The sequence below is a fragment of the Salvelinus fontinalis genome, unplaced genomic scaffold (genome assembly GCF_029448725.1).
Source record: "Salvelinus fontinalis isolate EN_2023a unplaced genomic scaffold, ASM2944872v1 scaffold_0462, whole genome shotgun sequence".
Taxonomy (NCBI): domain Eukaryota; kingdom Metazoa; phylum Chordata; class Actinopteri; order Salmoniformes; family Salmonidae; genus Salvelinus; species Salvelinus fontinalis.
In genome coordinates, this window is record NW_026600671.1 from 640 (window position 1) to 24,923 (window position 24,284).

At 44.4% G+C, this 24,284-nt stretch overlaps 1 protein-coding gene across 9 annotated transcripts in view; it reads right to left on the reverse strand.

The window, feature by feature from the left end:
* Nucleotides 1-213: 213 nt before the first annotated feature.
* Nucleotides 214-24,284, reverse strand: part of LOC129846163 (myelin transcription factor 1-like protein) — a 132,222-nt gene continuing 108,151 nt past the window's right edge. For 2 of the 9 annotated variants that reach the window (XM_055914124.1, XM_055914116.1), the window contains exons 12-21: nucleotides 13,796-14,029; nucleotides 9,524-9,672; nucleotides 8,502-8,570; nucleotides 8,277-8,339; nucleotides 4,137-4,235; nucleotides 3,345-3,566; nucleotides 3,121-3,212; nucleotides 2,900-3,003; nucleotides 2,493-2,636; nucleotides 217-908 (exon numbers count right to left, since the gene is read on the reverse strand). In XM_055914124.1, coding sequence (XP_055770099.1) covers nucleotides 825-908; nucleotides 2,493-2,636; nucleotides 2,900-3,003; nucleotides 3,121-3,212; nucleotides 3,345-3,566; nucleotides 4,137-4,235; nucleotides 8,277-8,339; nucleotides 8,502-8,570; nucleotides 9,524-9,672; nucleotides 13,796-14,029 — 1,260 coding nt within the window. In that variant the 3' untranslated portion in view covers nucleotides 217-824. Of the gene's footprint in view, nucleotides 909-2,492; nucleotides 2,637-2,899; nucleotides 3,004-3,120; nucleotides 3,213-3,344; nucleotides 3,567-4,136; nucleotides 4,236-8,276; nucleotides 8,340-8,501; nucleotides 8,571-9,523; nucleotides 9,673-13,768; nucleotides 14,030-24,284 lie in introns of all 9 variants that reach the window. The other 7 variants (XM_055914117.1, XM_055914118.1, XM_055914120.1 and 4 more) reach the window with 7 other exon arrangements.

Genomic DNA, 24,284 nt, shown 5'->3' on the forward strand with positions numbered 1-24,284 from the left:
AGTATAGTGAGGTTGTACTAACACAGTATAGTGGGGTTGTACTAACACAGTATAGTGGGGTTGTACTAACACAGTATAGTGGGGTTGTACTAACACAGTATAGTGAGGTTGTACTAACACAGTATAATGGGGTTGTACTAACACAGTATAGTGGGGTTGTACTAACACAGTATAGTGAGGTTGTACTAACACAGTATAATGGGGTTGTACTAACACAGTATAATGGGGTTGTACTAACACAGTATAGTGGGGTTGTACTAACACAGTATAGTGGGGTTATACTAACACAGTGTGGTTGGGTTGTACTAAGTGTGTATATACAATACTTAATCAAATTAATAAAATCTGACAATTTCCATAGTCATATGTACGGTACAGTTCATCTAATGCAACTCCAAACCATCCCTAGTCAGTGTAGATTTTTTTGATCATCTCATGGAATGGATGGATGTTTGATGCTTAGCTTATGCAGTGGAAATGATGACATTACATACATAAATGAGCTAATGTAACGTGGGAGTTGTGGAAGCCATTTCTCAGAGAGGAAGACACAATGTAACAAGAGAAGACAAAGAGACATTGAATTATGCAATAGTGGGCTGAACAAACTTGGTCCTGTAACTGGGTTATAATACAGTTTAAATATGGCTTGTTGTGTTACTCCAACATGACCACTGCCTTATGTCATGGGACACTTGAATCATAGTATAACGCAGCAACATGTATGGATAATTGTGATGCATACACAGAGTGTTCACGAGTATAGGAGGAACACTAAAGGGAGGAGGGTGATGATAGTGCAGAATTAAAGGATAATAATTAGACTATGAAATGGAATCTCTTACTCTGTGGGGCATCTGTAAACAGCAGCTATGTTTAACTGGGGCCTCTTTCTGTGGCATCGGTTTCTACAGGAAGAGGTGTGAAGAGAATAGAGATAGAATTCTATTAGCCTGCTGTACAAAAAGGAGCAACATTCTAGCCTGGTCGCAGATCTTTTTGTGCTATCTTGCTAATAGTTGTTGTCATATCATGACGTTTGGCATAACAATGACTATATCAGTTAGCTAAGGCACAAACGGATATGGCTCCACACTAGCAAAATGCGTTATAACCGTAATAAAACGTGATCCCCTTGCGGGAATCGGTGGCGAACAGGGAGTCATATTCAGAGGGAGGGATTTCAGTTATTAATAAGCAACTTTGGTGCCTTTTAGATCAGGCAGTATCCAATCAGCCCTGTTCGTCTTCATACACAAGAGGTGTTATTGGATAATACAGGCACATGACACAACAAGGCAGCGGGGGGGGGGGGGGGGGGGGCATTAGTAATTACTAGTCTGTAAGGGAAGTGTTGTAGCACAGAAGCCCATGAACAGCTGAGAAAATAAGTGACAAACAGAAAGAAGCAGATGAGGAAACCCAACTATGTCATTGGAATCTGCCCTTATGTCAGTTACTCTTGGCAATGATTTTTACAGCATTACATAACATGTATATTTTCATATGTTTCAAGTGTTCCATTTCAGGCATCAGCAAACAATCACTATGGTAATAAACATATCCAATTTGGTAGAATGAGTGGAATAAGCCGATATCATGATATGACCATGTCTTTTTTTAACTCGGATACATTGACTAATCATTGACTAATCAAATACAAATGGCCCTGGGTTTCAACCACTCAGTGGTTTCAACACACTTCCAATTATGGAACATGAAATTGGCATGCTCTCAAGTGTACCATCTACTAACTCTTTATTCCCTAACCCCTAACCCCACATCCTATTCCCCGTAACCCTTTTCTTTATTTCTATGGCATCCCCCCACCTTAGTAGCTCTGACTCTGCTGATAGCTACTTTACTGAGGAGAAGTGTACTTAGTATGACTGTGATATGTGGTTATCCCACCTAGCTATCTTAAGATGAATGCACTAACTGTTGCTCTGGATAAGAGTGTCCACTAAATTAAATGAAATCAAATGTATTTATAAAGCCCCTTTTACATCAGCAGATGTCAAAAAGTGCTTATCCAGCTCAGATGTCAAAAAGTGCTTATCCAGCTCAGATGTCACAAAGTGCTTATCCAGCTCAGATGTCACAAAGTTCTTGTCCAGCTCAGATGTCACAAAGTGCTAATCCAGCTCAGATGTCACAAAGTGCTTATCCAGCTCAGATGTCACAAAGTGCTTATCCAGCTCAGATGTCACAAAGTGCTTATCCAGCTCAGATGTCACAAAGTGCTTATCCAGCTCAGATGTCACAAAGTGCTTATCCAGCTCAGATGTCACAAAGTGCTTATCCAGCTCAGATGTCACAAAGTGCTTATCCAGCTCAGATGTCACAAAGTGCTTATCCAGCTCAGATGTCACAAAGTGCTTATCCAGAAAATGTAAATGCAGCTTAGATCATTAGTTGACACAGTGCTTGTCTGACAGTAACTGTTATAGGCCAGGTTGTGCCAGGTTGTGCCAGGTTGTGTTGGTACGTACCATATGTGGGAGCTGGATATTAGCTAAGCTGTTGATGAGAGAGTGGCTGAGGTTGGCTAGCTCGTGCAGTAGGGAGTCATTCTGCTGCTCAATCACTTTGTTCTCGTCCTCTATGGACTTCAGGTTAGTCTCCATAGTGGTGATCTGGGAAAGGGGAAAAAGACATTGTATTTAGATGAAGCACTGTGATATTCAGTTTGACAAGAGGGTTTGACTGACACTGAGGCACTTCCTAATATGCATGCCGTTTTCGTATCGCAGTTACTTGGGGGGTTGAAACATCAACGTCTAAGCTTTAATCCAGCAACCTTTTTCAAAATTTGCCCAAACTCAGCATTACTTACTACCCTATAATAAATAATAAATAATAATGAATGAATCTCAAATGAATAATGAATGAATCTTACTTGTGTCCTAAGTTTAATCATGTCTGATTCCACTTGATTGTTCGATTCGTTTAGATCTTTGATTTCTTCATCCAGCTGTTTGATTTCCTCATCTTTTTCTATTCCTAGAAGAAAGGAAACATGAAATAGAATTTAAGATTAGATTAAGCTTGAATATTTGTTGAGGTAACCAGCTAGTGGCCTAGTCAAGGGTTCCTGCTGGTATTAGAGCGTTAGCTTACCTTTACTTGCCCGTTGCTTGATTGTCAACATTTCAACTCCAGTCATTCTAGCTTTCTTCATGGCAGAGGTGGCACGGGGACAGCCGGAGAGACTGGTGAATAAAATCACATGACATGACTCCAACGCTGGTCTCAAGCACATCATTTACATTCTTGATCTGGTACTTGATTACATTTATACACAGTTGCTTGTGTACATCACAGCCGTGCAGAGCCGCACCCACCTCCGATGTGTCAGGAAGCTCCCACTGACATGTCCCGATCCATCGCAGCCCGGGGTTGGGCACGACATGCCATCTGTCTTCCCGGACTTCCAGGCAAACTGGGAGCCGTTAACGTAGCCGTCCTTCTGCCGTTTGGCCGCCAGGGGGCAGCCTGACGCGCTGCGGTGGGACGCGTACTTCCCCGTCACATGACCCTGTCCGTCACAGCCTGGGACGGGACACCTGGGGAAAGGAGGGGTCACAACCTCGCTAATCTCACCTGCACCTGCTAACTGTGATTCACAGTGAAATTACTAGAAAAATATTAGCTACTCTAATAAAAACCATCCCCCAGGTTATAACATTTACCCGTGGTTTTACATTGGTATGTCCTTCAGAGTGACATTTTGGCTGATTTAGAATGAGCACAGCGTGTCTGGGGACCGCTCCACCCCGGCAGTGGGGAGATCAGTGTTAATTAGGATTGACATGTTAATGATGATGATACTGTAGATCCAGTGAACCTCGCAGGGATAGAGGTGGCAGCAACAGCAACAGTTTTGCAGAGATTGGGTGATTGGGTGATTCGCGGCAAGGTAATAGATGATTCGCGGCAGGGTAATATTCACTTAATTTTATGGCAATACTTTACCAAATGCCAGAAGTATCTGAAAGATAATCTTACAGTACTGTACTCACCACGTGTACCACCCTGGCTGTAGGGAAATATGAGGTGAAATAAAGGACTATGGCTTCGAGAATATGACAAATTAACAAGATACGATACACTATCCATCCATTCCAAAGCCACACCTGATTGGCTCCTGGTCGTCCTTGTCCTCCTTGCTGTGCAGTATCTTGATCCCGCTCTTCTTGGCCCGTGGACAGCCTGACAGACTAGAGGGGAAAGGTCTTGTGCAGTTCACTACCATCTTAAGAGTATGATTACAACGTCAGTGCATGTGGAGTTCATCACTTCTCAGAATCTGTAAAGTCAGTTTCAGATGATTTCAAGACAAACCATGTAGCCTATAGACCCCTTTCTGTGTCAAGAGGGCGATGCTTGCAAGTTGGAGCTATTCTACTGTATTTTAGTCAATGCCATTCCGACATTGCTCATCCTAATATTTATATGTTTCTTAATTACATTCTTTTACTTTTAGATTTGTGTGTATTGTTGTGAATTGTTAGATATTGCTGCACTGTTGGAGCTAGAAACACAAGCATTTTGCTACACCCACAATAACATTGCTAAATATGTGTATGTGACCAATCAAATGTGATTTGAAGGGGGAGTTCTTATAGACCGCCAGCAAAAAAAGCCTCTATTTAGATGTTGCTTATGAGTGAATTTCACACTCCTTTTGGATTGTAATTGTATTTTAAGGCTTGTATGAATGCCCTGCTTAATATAATGTCTGTGTCATCATCACAAGTCAGCTGCATTATACTTACCACTTCAACCAGTAAAATGGCTCTTTGGCTAGCTTTTGCTACAGCCTATATCGATGAGCTTTAGCATTCTAGCTAAGAACTGCTGCATCCAAAATAGATATTTTGCAAAGATCACAACCAAATGTAATCTAAGCGACTGTTAAAGCAAAAATCAAAACCTAATTGTAAGCGTATGAGAAGCCCATTTTATTAGAAGTAATAAAAAATGTAATCTAGGCGATGTTGAATGGGCACAGATGGCGGTGGCTTTTTCACTGCCGACAAGAGTTGCGCGCATCTATGCATGACGTCAGTGTGTCGTGTACGGAAAAGGGTCTATACAAAGACATTTATAGACAGTTATAAATTACTATCAGAGCTTAGTGGAACTGAAAACAGATAAGTCTAAACAATCCACACACCAATCCAGCTGTCAGGTATACAAATATGTCATATACTGTACACTTAGTGTACAAAACATTAGGACATCCATGACATACTGTAGCAGACTGACCAGGTGAAAGCTATGATCCCTTATTGATGTCACCTCTTAAATCCTCTTCAACCAGTGTAGATGAAGGGGAGGAGACAGGTTAAAGAAGGATGTTTAAGCATTAAGACATGGAGTGTGTATGTGCGCCACTCAATGTGTGGATGGGCAAGACTAAATATTTATGTGCCTTTGAACGGGGTATGGTAGTAGGTGCCAGGTGCACCGGTTCGAGTGTGTCAAGAACTGCAACGCTGCTGGGTTTTTCACGCTCAACAGTTTCCTGTTGGTATCAAGAATGGTCCACCATCCAAAGGACATCCAGCCAACTTGACACAACTGTGGGAAGCATTGGAGTCAACATGGGCGTAAAACGCTGTGTACTACTCCCTTCACAGAACAACGCAAACTGGCTCTAACCAGAATAGAAAGAGGAGTGGGAGGCCCCAGTGCACAACTGAGCAAGAGGATAAGTACATTAGAGTGTCTAGTTCGAAAAACAGACACCTCACAAGTCCTCAACAGGCAGCTTCATAAAATAGTACCCGCAAAACACCAGTCTCAATGTCAACAGTGAAGACTATGCTGGCCATCTAGGCAGAGTTGAAAGAAAAAGCCATATCTCAGACTGGGCAAAAGAACACAGACACTGGACAGAGGAACTCTGCCTAGAAGGCCAGCATCCCGGGGTCGCCTCTTCACTGTTGACATTGAGACTGGTGTTCTCAAACTAGATGTACTTGTCCTCTTGCTCAGTTGTGCACTGGGGCCTCCTACTCCTCTTTCTATTCTGGTTATAGGCAGTTTGCGCTGTTCTCTGAAGGGAGTAGTACACAGCGTTGTACGAGATCTTCAGTTTCTTGGAAATTTCTCGCTTGGAATAGCCTTCATTTCTCTGAACAAGAATAGACTGACGAGTTTCATAAGAAAGATTTTTGATTCTGGCCATTTTGAGCCTGTAATCAAACCCACAAATGCTGATTATACAGATACTCAACTAGTCTAAAGAAGACCAGTTTTATTGCTTCTTTAATCAGGACAACGGTTTTCAGCTGTGCTAACATAATTGCAAAAGGTTTTTTTAATGATCAATTAGCCTTTTAAAATGATAAACTTGGATTAGCTAACACAACGTGCCATTGGAACACAGGAATGACGGTTGCTGATAATAGGCCTCTGTACACCTACAGTGGGGCAAAAAAGTATTTAGTCAGCCACCAATTGTGCAAGTTCTCCCACTTAAAAAGATGAGAGAGGCCTGTAATTTTCATCATAGGTACACTTCAACTATGACAGACAAAATGAGGGAAAAAAATCCAGAAAATCACATTGTAGGATTTTTTATGAATTTATTTGCAAATGATGGTGGAAAATAAGTATTTGGTCAATAACAAAAGTTTATCTCAATACTTTGTTATATACCCTTTGTTGGCAATGACAGAGGTCAAACGTTTTCTGTAAGTCTTCACAAGGTTCACACACTGTTGCTGGTATTTTGGCCCATTCCTCCATGCATATCTCCTCTAGAGCAGTAATGTTTTGGGGCTGTTGTTGGGCAACACAGACTTTCAACTCCCTCCAAAGATTTTATATGGGGTTGAGATCTGGAGACTGGCTAGGCCACTCCAGGACCTTGAAATGCTTCTTACGAAGCCACTCCTTCATTGCCCGGGCGGTGTGTTGGGGATCATTGTCATGCTGAAAGACCCAGCCACGTTACATCTTCAATGCCCTTGCTGATGGAAGGAGGTTTTCACTCAAAATCTCACGATACATGGCCCCATTCATTCTTTCCTTTACATGGATCAGTCGTCCTGCTCCCTTTGCAGAAAAACAGCCCCAAAGCATGATGTTTCCACTCCCATGCTTCACAGTAGGTATGGTGTTCTTTGGATGCAATTCAGCATTCTTTGTCCTCCAAACACGACGAGTTGAGTTTTTACCAAAAAGTTCTATTTTGGTTTCATCTGACCATATGACATTCTCCCAATCTTCTTCTGGATCATCCAAATGCTCTCTAGCAAACTTCAGATGGGCCTGGACATGTACTGGCTTAAGCAGGGGGACATGTCTGGCACTGCAGGATTTGAGTCCCTGGCGGCGTAGTGTGTTACTGATGGTAGGCTTTGTTACTTTGGTCCCAGCTCTCTGCAGGTCATTCACTAGGTCCCCCCGTGTGGTTCTGGGATATTTGCTCACCGTTCTTGTGATCATTTTGACCCCACGGGGTGAGATCTTGCGTGGAGCCCCAGATCGAGGGAGATTATCAGTGGTCTTGTATGCCTTCCATTTCCTAATAATTGCTCCCACAGTTGATTTCGTCAAACCAAGCTGCTTACCTATTGCAGATTCAGTCTTCCCAGCCTGGTGCAGGTCTACAAATTTGTTTCTGGTGTCCTTTGACAGCTCTTTGGTCTTGGCCATATTGGAGTTTGGAGTGTGACTGTTTGAGGTTGTGGACAGGTGTCTTTTATACTGATAACAAGTTCAAACAGGTGCCATTAATACAGGTAACAAGTGGAGGACAGAGGAGTCTTAAAGAAGACGTTACAGGTCTGTGAGAGACAGAAATCTTGCTTGTTTGTAGGTGACCAAATACTTATTTTCCACCATAATTTGTAAAGAAATTCATAAAAAATCCTCAATGTGATTTTCTGGATTTTTTAAAATCATTTTGTCTGTCATAGTTGAAGTGTACCTATGATGAAAATTACAGGCCTCTCTCATCTTTTTAAGTGGGAGAACTTGCACAATTGGTGGCTGACTAAATACTTTTTTCCCCCACTGTATGTAGATATTCCATAAAAAAAACAGCCATTTCCAGCTCTATTTATGATCAATTGGATGTTATTTTAATGGACAAAAAAAGTGCTTTTCTTTCAAAAACAAGGACATTTCTAACTGACCCCAAATTTTTGAACGGTAGTGTATATGTATATACTAGCCTCGCCCTGCACTACAATCTGAGGTGTTGGGGGCTGCTGAATGTACTGCGTGTCTTTTTGTCATTATGATGGTGTGCAAGCTACCTCCTGTGCGAGGCGTAGTTCCCAGTGATGTGTCCAGACCCGTCACATCCTGGAGTGGGACACCTGGGACAGAGAGGGGACAAAGAGCGTGACTACAGGGGACAGGGTAATACCAAAGCTGACAGCATCGACACTATCAGGCTATTGGTCTGCTGTGAAACTAGAGAATAAAATATAAAGGTCTACTGTATATCAGAGACATTGAAGGAATAAGGTTCTGCTTACTTGAGGTCTTGCGCATTGGTCATCATCATACTGCAGATGCTTTTGTCAGCTAGCTGGTAGCTGGAGAGACTAGAGAACACACAAACACACAAGGATGACATTAGATTCAGGGGCGCAACTTTCACTGGGGACGGAGGGACATGTCCCCCCCACATTCTGAAATTGCATTTTTGTTCCCCCCAGTTTTATCAATGGAATGTGATACAAAACGAGGCTACGGTGTGCTTTAGGACCATGCGGTCGGGTAAGCTGTTTGGAGTGTTAATCTGACTGGATAAAGAATATAATTATAATAATTATATCCCCCCCACTTCTAAAACCAAAGTTGCGCCCCTGATTTAAATTACACAGAATGATAACATTAGATTACACACAGTGATGAAATTAGATTACACACAATGATGACATTAGATTACACACAATGATAACATTAGATTACACACAATGATGACATTAGATTACACACATGGATAACATTAGATTACACACAATGATAACATTAGATTACACACAATGATAACATTAGATTACACACAGTGATGACATTAGATTACACACAGTGATGAAATTAGATTACACACAATGATGACATTAGATTACACACAGTGATAACATTAGATTACACACAGTGATGACATTAGATTACACACAATGATGACATTAGATTACACACATGGATAACATTAGATTACACACAATGATGACATTAGATTACACACAATGATAACATTAGATTACACACAGTGATAACATTAGATTACACACAATGATACCATTAGATTACAAACAATGATAGCATTAGATTACACACAGTGATAACATTAGATGAGGAAAATGATCACTAGGTAAAGGTATAAAGGCTGTAAAGTAGGAACGAGGTGATGAGGAAAATGATCACTAGGTAAAGGTATAAAGGCTGTAAAGTAGGAACGAGGTGATGAGGAAAATGATCACTAGGTAAAGGTATAAAGGCTGTAAAGTAGGAACGAGGTGATGAGGAAATAAGCTTGTTTTGGATTTACGTGATGAGCTCCTCCTTGCCCTCCTTGCAGGGGGCGTACTTGTGTTTTGGGCTGGGCATGGTCACGTCCCCTCCGTAGTGATGCTCATCTAGAAGGTCCTGGAACGGGTCCAGGTCCTCCTCCTGGTGGAGGGATGAAAGAAAAGAAGACTACATCATGTCACAATGGAGAACAGAGATTCATATTGCACGTCCTATATGATTTGTTTCATTGCATGATTATAATTCATATGCACATCTCACATCCCAATTTTTTAAAATTACTCAGCAGATCCTATTACTTATATTTATAAAGCAATTATCCCAAAGAAACCCTCTCCTCTTAATCTGTGTACTCATGCTCCACTTGTAAAAACTGCCTTCATTTTGCTGGACCCCAGGAAGAGTAGCTGCTAATCGGGATCCATAATAAATACAAATACAAAATACTGGAATTGTTTAATCCATGCTCAATTAGCAAGCCCAATAACTCTTACGATTAAACCCCTCAACTTCAATCGTTTTAATCAGACACTGCAAATGTATAAATGTACTGCTTGGTTTGCTTTGTGTAATATCAGAGATTCAGAGTACAAGGTGTAAAGATGATCTACCAGCAATTAATCATATAATGCTGCTGATCCTCAATGTATCTCCCCACAGGAGGCTGCTGAGGGGAGGATGTCTCATAATAATGGCTGGAACGGGGTGAATGGAATGGCATCAAACACATGGAAACCATGTATTTTGATGTATTTGATACCATTCCATGAATTCCGCTCCATTCATTACCACGAGCCCATCCTCCCCAATGAAGGTGCCAACAACCTCCTGTGATCTCACCAACCATGAATCCACAATAGGGCGCTTCACTGATTCATTGGGGGAATCTCAATTGTATTTCCTTGATTCCTCATCTCTTCTTTCCTTCCCTGCCTCTCCGAGGGAAGGGACCTCATCTTCTGCTCTGTGTCTTGAGAAGCAGGGTGTGAGGAATAAAGGAAAAACAATTGAGATTCACCCATTAAGTCAATGCAGTACCAGCAGAATCCACTAGATGTCACTGAAAGACTATCAGTGGATACTGGATACCCCCTCCCTTTCCCCTGGGTGAGCCAAGTCAAATCAGCATTACCTGCATAGCCGTGGGAAGTAGTTTGGGGGTGGGGGTGCTGCGATGTTTTTGCAGAAAAAAATGTCCCTGCTCTGAAGACGTCTATATTGGGCCGCTCATACAGGACTAGCAAAGGCCCAGTGCACTAGTTCCGGGAAAAATGTAAACTAAATTAAATGTATTTGAATGTTTTACCAGCATTTGTATCTTGAGTCTGAGAAGTATCTGTACAAAACAGTTAATCTAATAATACTTGTGGAATAAAAAAATACTTGCTTGATATATGTTTTCCAGTTTCTTGAAATACTTTGCAAATGTAACTCATTCCTATGTGAAGACTGAAATGATCTATTCATTCCTTTTCCATTCCAGTAGACACTCTTATCCAGAGCAACTTACAGTAGTGAGTGCATACATTATCATACTAGTCCCCCATGGGATTCAAACCAAGAACCAAGAACCAACCAACCAACAACCAACCAACAACCATAGCATTGGACGCACCATGCTCCACCAACTGATCCACATCATCACATCAAAACATCATCACCACATCATCACCACATCATCACCACATCACCACATCACCACATCATCACATCATCACATCATCACCACATCACCACATCACCACATCATCACATCACCACATCACCACATCATCACATCATCACCACATCACCACATCATCACATCACCACATCACCACATCACCACATCATCACATCACCACATCATCACATCATCACATCACCACATCATCACATCACCACATCATCACATCATCACATCACCACATCACCACATCACTACATCATCACCTCACCACATCATCACATCACATCACCACATCATCACATCATCACATCACCACATCACCACATCATCACATCACCACATCATCACATCACCACATCATTACATCATCACATCATCACATCACCACATCATCACATCACCACATCATCACATCATCACATCACCACATCACCACATCACTACATCATCACCTCACCACATCATCACATCACATCACCACATCATCACATCATCACATCACCACATCATCACATCATCACATCACCACATCATCACATCACATCACCACATCATCACATCATCACATCACCACATCATCACATCACCACATCATCACATCACCACATCATCACATCACCACATCATCACATCACCACATCATCACATCACCACATCATCACATCATCACATCATCACATCATCACATCATCACATCATCACCACATCACCACATCACCACATCATCACATCACCACATCACCACATCACCACATCATCACATCACCACATCATCACATCACCACATCATCACATCATCACATCACCACATCATCACATCACCACATCACCACATCATCACATCACCACATCACCACATCATCACATCACCACATCACCACATCATCACATCATCACATCACCACATCATCACATCATCACATCACCACATCACCACATCATCACATCACCACATCATCACATCATCACATCATCACATCACCACATCACCACATCACCACCTCACCACATCACCACATCACCACATCACCACATCATCACATCATCACATCACCACATCATCACATCACCACATCATCACATCACCACATCATCACATCATCACATCACCACATCATCACATCACCACATCACCACATCATCACATCATCACATCATCACATCACCACATCATCACATCACCACATCACCACATCATCACATCACCACATCATCACATCATCACATCATCACATCACCACATCATCACATCACCACCTCACCACATCACCACATCATCACATCACCACATCATCACTAACCACTTGGTGTCTGAATGTACTTGATTTTGCATTGTTTTTCTGCATGGTGACGGAACGTCTACAAACCTAGATGACCAGCCTATGTACAATACAATAATGTACGCTAAGTGGTTTGTAAAGATGCACAAAAAGTGGTTGTTTTCATGTTACTTGATCAAGAAAACTATTTAACTTCATGTGGATGTTTTGTGTCTTTGCTCATAGCTTTCCATCTTTTGATGTAAATGTTTGAGGACAGGGTTTTGTTCTTTCTGGATTCCATTAGAATGACATCACAGAGAAAAGGACAGGGTTTTGTTCTTTCTGGATTCCATTAGAATGACATCACAGAGAAAAGGACAGGGTTTTGTTCTTTCTGGATTCCATTAGAAAGACATCACAGAGAAAGAGACAGGGGTTTGTTCTTTCTGGATTCCATTAGAATGACATCACAGAGAAAGAGACAGGGGTTTGTTCTTTCTGGATTCCATTAGAAAGACATCACAGAGAAAGAGACAGGGGTTTGTTCTTTCTGGATTCCATTAGAATGACATCACAGAGAAAGGGACAGGGGTTTGTTCTTTCTGGATTCCATTAGAAAGACATCACAGAGAAAGAGACAGGGGTTTGTTCTTTCTGGATTCCATTAGAATGACATCACAGAGAAAGAGACAGGGGTTTGTTCTTTCTGGATTCCATTAGAAAGACATCACAGAGAAAGAGACAGGGGTTTGTTCTTTCTGGATTCCATTAGAATGACATCACAGAGAAAGAGACAGGGGTTTGTTCTTTCTGGATTCCATTAGAATGACATCACAGAGAAAGAGACAGGGGTTTGTTCTTTCTGGATTCCATTAGAATGACATCACAGAGAAAGGGACAAGGTAACAACTATTACAATTCCAACATTTGAATCTTGCAGGATTCTGTTCCTAATTATACAACTAGCTTTTTTGCCAAAGCATAGGTGCTGGTATGTTTTGTTGTTGCCCGAGCTACAGACATCTATATCAGTCCGCTAATACTAGAAAAGGCCCAGTGCACTACTTTAGTGAACAAATATTTTTTTATTCAGATTTTTCAGGGGTGCTGCAGCACCCTCAGCACCCCTACTTCCCGCGGCTATGATTATCTGTGTTCTGTCTATGGCTCAATCAGGAATATTGAACGCTCACAGGGAGTAAAATATGTTCTGCATAAACCATCTTTGAATTGTGTCTCCACTGTAAGAGAACATTGAAATAAAATACAGCACCACTCTGTTCAATAGATTTGAATATTGAACACAAAAAATAAAAAAAAATGAATACAATACCCATAATGCTGCGGTCCTTCCCCATACCTCTTTGTGATCGTCGTCGGTGATGCGCTTGATCTTGGTGTAGTCCACGGGCAGGTCCCAGCAGTCGGCCTCACTCATCTGGTAGCAGCGGCTGCTGTTGAGCAGGGCCTGGCGCTGGGTGGACATGGGCTGCAGGGGGGTCAGCACCGTGCCACTCCCCTCCGGACCCCCCGGCTGCCCCCGGCTCACACTCAGGTCAAGAGTACTGCTGTCATCCATGTCACCATCAGGACTCTGTCAGAGAGATGGACAAATGGAGGGATTGAGGGAGGGAGGGAGAGGCAGATCAAATTAAAGAAGGATGGAGAAGAGAGCAAGGGAGCACTGTAATTAGATGGTAGGAGGGAAAAAGGAGAGAAAAAGCAGAGATGAAGAGAGAGGGTTGAGAGACGGACAAAACAGAGAGACAGAGAGAGGGTTAAACGAGAGACAAAGCAGAGAGACAGAGAGAGGGTTAAGAGAGAGACAAAGCAGAGAGAAAGAGAGAGGGTTAAGAGAGAGACAAAGCAGAGACAGAGAGAGATTTGAGGGAGAGTCAAAGCAGAGAGACAGATAAGGTTGTGAGAGAGACAAAGCAGAGAGGCAGAGAGAGTTTTAAGAGAGAGACAAAGCAGAGAGACAGACAGAGGGTTGAGAGAGAGACAAAGCAGATAGACAGAGATAGGTTTGAGAGAGAGACAGAGATAGGGTTGAGGGAGAGACAAATCAGAGAGAGTTGAGAGAGAGACAAAGCAGAGAGACAGCGATAGTATTGAGAGAGAGAAAGCAGAGAGACAGAGAGAGAGACAAAGCAGAGAGACAGCGATAGTATTGAGAGAGAGAAAGCAGAGAGACAGAGAGAGAGACAAAGCAGAGAGAGAGAGAGCGGTTTGAGGGAGCGACAAAGCAAAGAGACAGATAGGGGTTTGAGGGAGAGACAAAGCAGAGAGAAAGAGAGAGGGTTGAGAGAGAGAGACAAAGCAAAGAGACAGATAGGGTTGAGGCAGAGACAAAGCAGAGAGACAGAGAGAGGGTTGAAAGCGGGACAAAGCAGAGACAGAAAGAAGGTTGAGAGAGAGACAAAGCAGAGATACAGAGAGAGGGAGAGATAGAGTCAAAGCAGAGAAACAGTTAGAGGGTTAAGAGACAAAGCAGAGAGACAAAACATAGAGAGGGTTGAGAGAGAGAACAAGGAAGAAGGACAGAGAGAGAGTTGAGAGAGAGAACAAGGAAGAGAGACAGACAGAGGGTTGTGAGAGAGACAAAGCAGAGAGACAGAGAGAGGGTTGAGAGAGAGACAAAGCAAAGACAGACATTGTTGAGAGAGACAAAGCAGAGAGACAGAGAGAGGGTTGAGAGAGAGACAAAGCAACGACAGACAAGGTTGAGAGAGAGACAAAGCAGAGAGACAAATCAGAGAGGATGAGAGATGGTTAAGAGAGAGACAAATCAGAGAGACAGAGAGAGGGTTGAGAGAGAGACAAACCAGAGAGAGAGTTGAGAAAGAGAGACAAAGCAGATAGAAAGAGAGAGGGTTGAGAGAGAGACAAAGCAAAGATACAGTGAGAGGTTTGAGAGAGAGACAGAGAGAGTGGAGAGAGAGACTAACCAGAAACAGAGAGAGAGTTGAGAGAGAGACAAATCGGAGAGAAAGAGAGAGGTTCGAGAGAGAGACAAAGCAAAGACAGACATTGTTGAGAGAGACAAAGCAGAGAGACAGAGAGAGGGTTGAGAGAGAGACAAAGCAACGACAGACAAGGTTGAGAGAGAGACAAAGCAGAGAGACAAATCAGAGAGGATGAGAGATGGTTAAGAGAGAGACAAATCAGAGAGACAGAGAGAGGGTTGAGTGAGAGACAAACCAGAGAGAGAGTTGAGAAAGAGAGACAAAGCAGATAGAAAGAGAGAGGGTTGAGAGAGAGACAAAGCAAAGATACAGTGAGAGGTTTGAGAGAGAGACAGAGAGAGTGGAGAGAGAGACTAACCAGAAACAGAGAGAGAGTTGAGAGAGAGACAAATCGGAGAGAAAGAGAGAGGTTCGAGAGAGAGACAAAGCAGAAACAGAGAGAAAGTTGAGGGCGAGAAAAAGCAGAGAGACGGATAGAGTGTTGAGAGAGAGATTAAGGAAGAGAGACAAAGAGAGAGACGGAGAGAGTGCAGAAAGAAAGTTGAGAGAAAGTTGAGAGAGAAAGTTGAGAAAGACAAAGCAGAGAGACGGAGAGAGTGCTGAAAGAGAGACAAAGCAGAGAGACAGAGAGAGACTTGAGAGAAGGTTGTGAGAGAGAGACAAAGCAGAGCGACAGAAAGAGGCTTGAGAAATTGAAAAAGCAGAGAGACAGAGAGAGGGTTGAGAGAGAGACAAAGCAGAGAAACGGAGAGAGGATTGAGAGAGAGACAAAGCAGACACAAAGAGAGGGTTGGGAAAAGAAAGCAGAGAGACAGAGAGAGGATTGAGAGGGATACAAAGCAGAAAAAAGAGAGGGTTGAGAGAGAGTGACAGAAAGAGAGGGTTAAGGGAGAGAGACAGAGAGAGGGTTGAGAGAGAGAGACAACGCAGAAATACAGAGAGAGGGTTTAGAGAGGGACAAATCAGAGAGACAGAGAGACAAAGTAGAGAGAAAAAAAGAGAGTTGAGTGAGAGAGACAATGCTGAGAGACAGACAGAGAGATGAGAGAGAGACAGAGAGGATTGAGAGAGATACAAAGCAGAAATACAGAGAGAGGGTTTAGAGAGGGACAAATCAGAGAGACAGAGAGACAAAGTAGAGAGAAAAAAAGAGAGTTGAGTGAGAGAGACAATGCTGAGAGACAGACAGAGAGATGAGAGAGAGACAGAGAGGATTGATAGAGATACAAAGCAGAGAGACAGAGAGGGTTTAGAGCTGGACAAAGCAGAGAGACAGAAAGAAGGTTGAGAGATTGACAAAGCAGATATACAAAGCAGAGAGGCAGAGAGAGGGTTGATAGAGAGACAAAGAAGAGACAGAGAGAGGTTTGAGAGAGAGACAAAGCAGAGAGACAGAGAGAGAGACAAAGCAGAGGCAGAGAGAGGGTTGATAGAAAGACAAAGCAGAGGCAGAGAGAGGGTTGATAGAGAGACAAAGCAGAGAGACGGATAGAGTGTTGAGAGAGAGACAAAGCAGAGAGATAGAGAGAGGGTTGAGAGAGAGACAAAGCAGAGAGACAGAGAGAGGGTTGAGAGAGAGACAAAGCAGAGAGACAGAGAGAGGGTTGAGAGAGAGAGACAAAGCAGAGAGACAGAGAGAGGGTTGAGAGAGAGACAAAGCAGAGAGACAGAGAGAGGGTTGAGAGAGAGAGAAAAAGCAGAGAGACAGAGAGAGGGTTGAGAGAGAGAGACAAAGCAGAGAGACAGAGAGAGGTTTGAGGGAGAGAGACAAAGCAGAGAGAGAGAGAAGGTTGTGAAAAGACAAAGCAGAGAGACGGAGAGCGGATTGATAGAGAGATCAATCAGAGAGACAGAGAGAGGGTTTAGAGAGAGAGACAAAGCAGAGAGACAGAGAGAGGGTTGAGAGAGAGAAAAAGCAGAGAGACAGAGAGAGGGTTGAGAGAGAGACAAAGCAGAGGGACAGAGAGAGGGTTGAGAGAGAGAGACAAAGCAGAGAGACAGAGAGAGGGTTGAGAGAGAGACAAAGCAGAGAGACAGAGAGAGGGTTGAGAGAGAGAGACTAAGCAGAGAGACAGAGAGAGGGTTTAGGGAGAGACAAAGCAGAGAGATAGGGAGAGGGTTGAGAGAGAGACAAAGCAGAGAGACAGCGAGAGGGTTGAGGGAGACAAAGCAGAGAGATAGAGAGAGGGTTGAGAGAGAGACAAAGCAGAGAGACAGAGAGAGGGTTGAGAGAGAGACAAAGCAGAGAGACAGAGAGATAGTTGAGAGAGAGACAAAGCAGAGAGACGGATAGAGTGTTGAGAGAGAGAGAGACTAAGCAGAGAGACAGAAAGAGAGTTGTGAGAGAGAGACAAAGCAGAGAGAGACAGAAAGAGGGACAAAGCAGAGGAATGGAGAGAGGGTTGACAGAGAGACAAAGCAGAGAGACAGAGAGAGAGTTTAGAGAGAGAGACAAAGCAGAGAGACAGAGAGAGGGTTGAGAGAGAGACAAGCAGAGAGACAGAGAGAGGGTTGAGAGAGAGAGAATGCTGAGAGACAGAGAGAGGGTTGAGAGAGAGAGACAAAGCAGAGGGACAGAGAGAGGGTTGAGAGAGAGAGACAAAGCAGAGAGACAGAGAGAGGGTTGAGAGAGAGACTAAGCAGAGAGACAGAGAGAGGGTTGAGAGAGAGACAAAGCAGAGAGAGAGAGAGGGTTGAGGGAGACAAAGCAGATAGAAAGAAAGAGAGTTGGTTAAGAGAGAGAGACAAAGCAGAGAGACAGAGAGAGGGTTGAGAGAGAGACAAAGCAGAGAGAGAGAGAGGGTTGAGGGAGAGACAAAGCAGATAGAAAGAAAGAGAGTTGGTTGAGAGAGAGACAAAGCAGAGAGACAGAGAGAGGGTTGAGGGAGAGACAAAGCAGATAGACAGAGAGAGGGTTGAGAGAGAGACAAAGCAGAGACAGAGAGAGAGTTGAGAGAGAGACAAAGCAGAGAGACAGAGAGAGGGTTGAGAGAGAGACAAAGCAGAGAGACAGAGAGAGGGTTGAGAGAGAGACAAAGCAGAGAGAGAGAGAGGGTTGAGAGAGAGAGAGACAAAGCAGAGAGACAGAGAGAGAGTTGAGAGAGAGACAAAGCAGAGAGACAGAGAGAGAGTTGAGAGAGAGACTAAGCAGAGAGACAGAGAGAGGGTTGAGAGAGAGACAAAGCAGAGAGACAGATAGAGAGTTGAGAGAGAGACTAAGCAGAGAGAGAGAGAGAGTTGAGAGAGAGACAAAGCAGAGAGAAAGAGAGAGGGTTGAGAGAGAGACAAAGCAGAGAGACAGAGAGAGGGTGGAGAGAGAGACAAAGCAGAGAGAGAGAGCGAGTTGAGAGAGAGACTAAGCAGAGAGACAGAGAGAGGGTTGAGAGAGAGAGACAAAGCAGAGAGACAGAGAGGGTTGAGAGAGAGACAAAGCAGAGAGACAGATAGAGGGTTGAGAGAGAGACAAAGCAGAGACAGAGAGAGAGTTGAGAGAGAGACAAAGCAGAGACAGAGAGAGGGATGAGAGAGAGATAGATGAAGCAGATAGACAGAGAGAGGGTTGAGAGAGAGACAAAGCAGAGACAGAGAGAGAGTTGAGAGAGAGACAAAGCAGAGAGACAGATAGAGCGTTGAGAGAGAGACAAAGCAGAGAGACAGATAGAGTGTTGAGAGAGAGACAAAGCAGATAGACAGAGAGAGGGTTGAGAGAGAGACTAAGCAGATAGACAGAGAGAGGGTTGAGAGAGAGACAAAGCAGACACAGAGAGAGAGTTGAGAGAGAGACAAAGCAGAGAGACAGAGAGAGGGTTGAGAGTGAGACAAAGCAGAGAGACAGAGAGAGAGTTGAGAGAGAGAGACAAAGCAGAGAGACAGAGAGTGGGTTGAGAGAGAGACAAGCAGAGAGACAGAGAGAGGGTTGAGAGAGAGAGAAAGCAGAGAGACAGAGAGAGGGTTGAGAGAGAGAGACAAAGCAGAGAGAGAGAGAGGGTTGAGGGAGAGACAAAGCAGATAGAAAGAAAGAGAGTTTGTTGAGAGAGAGACAAAGCAGAGAGACAGAGAGAGGGTTGAGGGAGAGACAAAGCAGATAGACGGAGAGAGGGTTGAGAGAGAGACAAAGACAGAGAGAGAGAGAGGGTTGAGAGAGAGAGAAAGCAGAGAGACAGATAGAGTGTTGAGAGAGAGACAAAGCAGATAGACAGAGAGAGGGTTGAGAGAGAGACAAAGCAGAGAGACAGAGAGAGGGTTGAGGGAGAGACAAAGCAGATAGACAGAGAGAGGGTTGAGAGAGAGACAAAGCAGAGAGACAGGGAGAGGGTTGAGAGAGAGACAAAGCAGAGAGAGAGAGAGGGTTGAGAGAGAGACAAAGCAGATAGAAAGAAAGGTGAGTTGGTTGAGAGAGAGACAAAGCAGAGAGACAGAGAGAGGGTTGAGGGAGAGACAAAGCAGATAGACAGAGAGAGAGTTGAGAGAGAGACAAAGCAGAGACAGAGAGAGAGTTGAGAGAGAGACAAAGCAGAGAGACAGAGAGAGGGTTGAGAGAGAGACAAAGCAGAGAGACAGAGAGAGGGTTGAGAGAGAGATAAAGCAGAGAGAGAGAGAGGGTTGAGAGAGAGAGAGACAAAGCAGAGAGACAGAGAGAGAGTTGAGAGAGAGACAAAGCAGAGAGACAGAGAGAGAGTTGAGAGAGAGACTAAGCAGAGAGACAGAGAGAGGGTTGAGAGAGAGAGACAAAGCAGAGAGACAGAGAGGGTTGAGAGAGAGACAAAGCAGAGACAGAGAGACAGATAGAGACAAAACAGAGAGACAGATAGAGCGTTGAGAGAGAGACAAAGCAGAGAGACAGATAGAGTGTTGAGAGAGAGACAAAGCAGATAGACAGAGAGAGGGTTGAGAGAGAGACTAAGCAGATAGACAGAGAGAGGGTTGAGAGAGAGACAAAGCAGAGACAGAGAGAGAGTTGAGAGAGAGACAAAGCAGAGAGACAGAGAGAGGGTTGAGAGAGAGACAAAGCAGAGAGACAGAGAGAGAGTTGAGAGAGAGAGACAAAGCAGAGAGACAGAGAGAGGGTTGAGAGAGAGACAAGCAGAGAGACAGAGAGAGGGTTGAGAGAGAGAGAAAGCAGAGAGACAGAGAGAGGGTTGAGAGAGAGAGACAAAGCAGAGGGACAGAGAGAGGGTTGAGAGAGAGAGACAAAGCAGAGAGACAGAGAGAGGGTTGAGAGAGAGACTAAGCAGAGAGACAGAGAGAGGGTTGAGAGAGAGACAAAGCAGAGAGAGAGAGAGGGTTGAGGGAGAGACACAGCAGATAGAAAGAAAGAGAGTTGGTTGAGAGAGAGACAAAGCAGATAGACAGAGAGAGGGTTGAGAGAGATACAAAGCCAGACAGAGAGAGAGTTGAGAGAGAGACAAAGCAGAGAGAGAGAGAGGGTTGAGAGAGAGAGAAAGCAGAGAGACAGAGAGAGGGTTGATAGAGAGACAAAGCAGAGAGACAGAGAGAGGGTTGAGAGAGAGACAAAGCAGAGAGACAGAGAGAGAGAGTTGAGAGAGAGACAAAGCAGAGAGACAGAGAGACGGTTGAGAGAGAGACAAAGCAGAGAGACAGAGAGAGGGTTGAGGGAGAGACAAAGCAGAGAGATAGAGAGAGGGTTGAGAGAGAGACAAAGCAGAGAGACAGAGAGAGGGTTGAGAGAGAGACAAAGCAGAGAGACAGCGAGAGGGTTGAGGGAGACAAAGCAGAGAGATAGAGAGAGGGTTGAGAGAGAGACAAAGCCGAGAGACAGAGAGAGGGTTGAGAGAGAGACAAAGCAGAGAGACAGAGAGATAGTTGAGAGAGAGACAAAGCAGAGAGGCGGATAGAGTGTTGAGAGAGAGAGACTAAGCAGAGAGACAGAAAGAGAGTTGTGAGAGAGAGACAAAGCAGAGAGAGACAGAAAGAGGGACAAAGCAGAGGGATGGAGAGAGGGTTGACAGAGAGACAAAGCAGAGAGACAGAGAGAGAGTTTAGAGAGAGAGACAAAGCAGAGAGACAGAGAGAGGGTTGAGAGAGAGACAAGCAGAGAGACAGAGAGAGGGTTGAGAGAGAGAAAATGCTGAGAGACAGAGAGAGGGTTGAGAGAGAGAGACAAAGCAGAGGGACAAAGAGAGGGTTGAGAGAGAGAGACAAAGCAGAGAGACAGAGAGAGGGTTGAGAGAGAGAGACTAAGCAGAGAGACAGAGAGAGGGTTGAGAAAGAGACAAAGCAGAGAGAGAGAGAGGGTTGAGGGAGAGACAAAGCAGATAGAAAGAAAGAGAGTTGGTAGAGAGAGAGAAAAAGCAGAGAGACAGAGAGAGGGTTGAGGGAGAGACAAAGCAGAGAGACAGAGAAAGAGTTGAGAGAGAGACAAAGCAGAGAGAGAGAGAGTTGAGAGAGAGACAAAGCAGAGAGAGAGAGAGGGTTGAGGGAGAGACAAAGCAGAGAGACAGACAGAGGGTTGAGAGAGAGACAAAGCAGAGAGAGAGAGGGTTGAGAGAGAGAGACAAAGCAGAGGGACAGATAGAGGGTTGAGAGAGAGAGACAAAGCAGAGAGACAGAGAGAGGGTTGAGAGAGAGTCTAAGCAGAGAGACAGAGAGAGGGTTGAGAGAGAGACAAAGCAGAGAGAGAGAGAGGGTTGAGGGAGAGACAAAGCAGATAGAAAGAAAGAGAGTTGGTTGAGAGAGAGAGACAAAGCAGATAGACAGAGAGAGGGTTGAGAGAGATACAAAGCAGAGACAGAGAGAGAGTTGAGAGAGAGACAAAGCAGAGAGACGGATAGAGTGTTGAGAGAGAGACAAAGCAGAGAGAGAGAGAGGGTTGAGAGAGAGAGAAAGCAGAGAGACAGAGAGAGCGTTGAGAGAGAGACAAAGCAGAGAGACAGAGAGAGGGTTGAGAGAGAGACAAAGCAGAGAGACAGAGAGAGAGAGTTGAGAGAGAGACAAAGCAGAGAGACAGAGAGAGGGTTGAGAGAGAGACAAATCAGAGTGACAGAGAGAGTGTTGAGGGAGAGACAAAGCAGAGAGATAGAGAGAGGGTTGAGAGAGAGACAAAGCAGAGAGACAGAGAGAGGGTTGAGAGAGAGACAAAGCAGAGAGACAGCGAGAGGGTTGAGGGAGACAAAGCAGAGAGATAGAGAGAGGGTTGAGAGAGAGACAAAGCCGAGAGACAGAGAGAGGGTTGAGAGAGAGACAAAGCAGAGAGACAGAGAGATATTTGAGAGAGAGACAAAGCAGAGAGACGGATAGAGTGTTGAGAGAGAGAGACTAAGCAGAGAGACAGAGAGAGAGTTTAGAGAGAGAGACAAAGCAGAGAGACAGAGAGAGGGTTGAGAGAGAGACAAAGCAGAGAGACAGAGAGAGAGTTTAGAGAGAGAGACAAAGCAGAGAGACAGAGAGAGGGTTGAGAGAGAGACAAGCAGAGAGACAGAGAGAGGGTTGAGAGAGAGAGAATGCTGAGAGACAGAGAGAGGGTTGAGAGAGAGAGACAAAGCAGAGGGACAAAGGGAGGGTTGAGAGAGAGACAAAGCAGAGAGACAGAGAGAGGGTTGAGAGAGAGACTAAGCAGAGAGACAGAGAGAGGGTTGAGAGAGAGACAAAGCAGAGAAAGAGAGAGAGGGTTGAGGGAGAGACAAAGCAGATAGAAAGAAAGAGAGTTGGTTAAGAGAAAGACAAAGCAGAGAGACAGAGAGAGGGTTGAGGGAGAGACAAAGCAGAGAGACAGAGAGAGAGGTGAGAGAGAGACAGAGCAGAGAGACAGAGAGAGGGTTGAGAGAGAGACAAAGCAGAGAGAGAGAGGGTTGAGAGAGAGACACAAAGCAGAGAGACAGAGAGAGAGTTGAGAGAGAGACAAAGCAGAGAGACAGAGAGAGAGTTGAGAGAGAGACTAAGCAGAGAGACAGAGAGAGGGTTGAGAGAGAGAGACAAAGCAGAGAGACAGAGAGGGTTGAGAGAGAGACAAAGCAGAGAGACAGTTAGAGGGTTGAGAGAGAGACAAAGCAGAGACAGAGAGAGAGTTGAGAGAGAGACAAAGCAGAGACAGAGAGAGGGATGAGAGAGAGATAGATGAAGCAGATAGACAGAGAGAGGGTTGAGAGAGAGACAAAGCAGAGAGACAGATAGAGCGTTGAGAGAGAGACAAAGCAGAGAGACAGATAGAGTGTTGAGAGAGAGACAAAGCAGATAGACATAGAGAGGGTTGAGAGAGAGACTAATCAGATAGACAGAGAGAGGGTTGAGAGAGAGACAAAGCAGAGAGACAGAGAGAGAGTAGAGAGAGAGACAAAGCAGAGAGACAGAGAGAGGGTTGAGAGTGAGACAAAGCAGAGAGACAGAGAGAGAGTTGAGAGAGAGAGACAAAGCAGAGAGACAGAGAGAGGGTTGAGAGAGAGACAAGCAGAGAGACAGAGAGAGGGTTGAGAGAGAGAGAAAGCAGAGAGACAGAGAGAGGGTTGAGAGAGAGAGACAAAGCAGAGAGAGAGAGAGGGTTGAGGGAGAGACAAAGCAGAGAGACAGAGAGAGAGTTTAGAGAGAGAGACAAAGCAGAGAGACAGAGAGAGGGTTGAGAGAGAGACAAGCAGAGAGACAGAGAGAGGGTTGAGAGAGAGAGAATGCTGAGAGACAGAGAGAGGGTTGAGAGAGAGAGACAAAGCAGAGGGACAAAGGGAGGGTTGAGAGAGAGACAAAGCAGAGAGACAGAGAGAGGGTTGAGAGAGAGACTAAGCAGAGAGACAGAGAGAGGGTTGAGAGAGAGACAAAGCAGAGAGACAGAGAGAGGGTTGAAAGAGAGACAAGCAGAGAGACAGAGAGAGGGTTGAGAGAGAGAGAATGCTGAGAGACAGAGAGAGGGTTGAGAGAGAGAGACAAAGCAGAGGG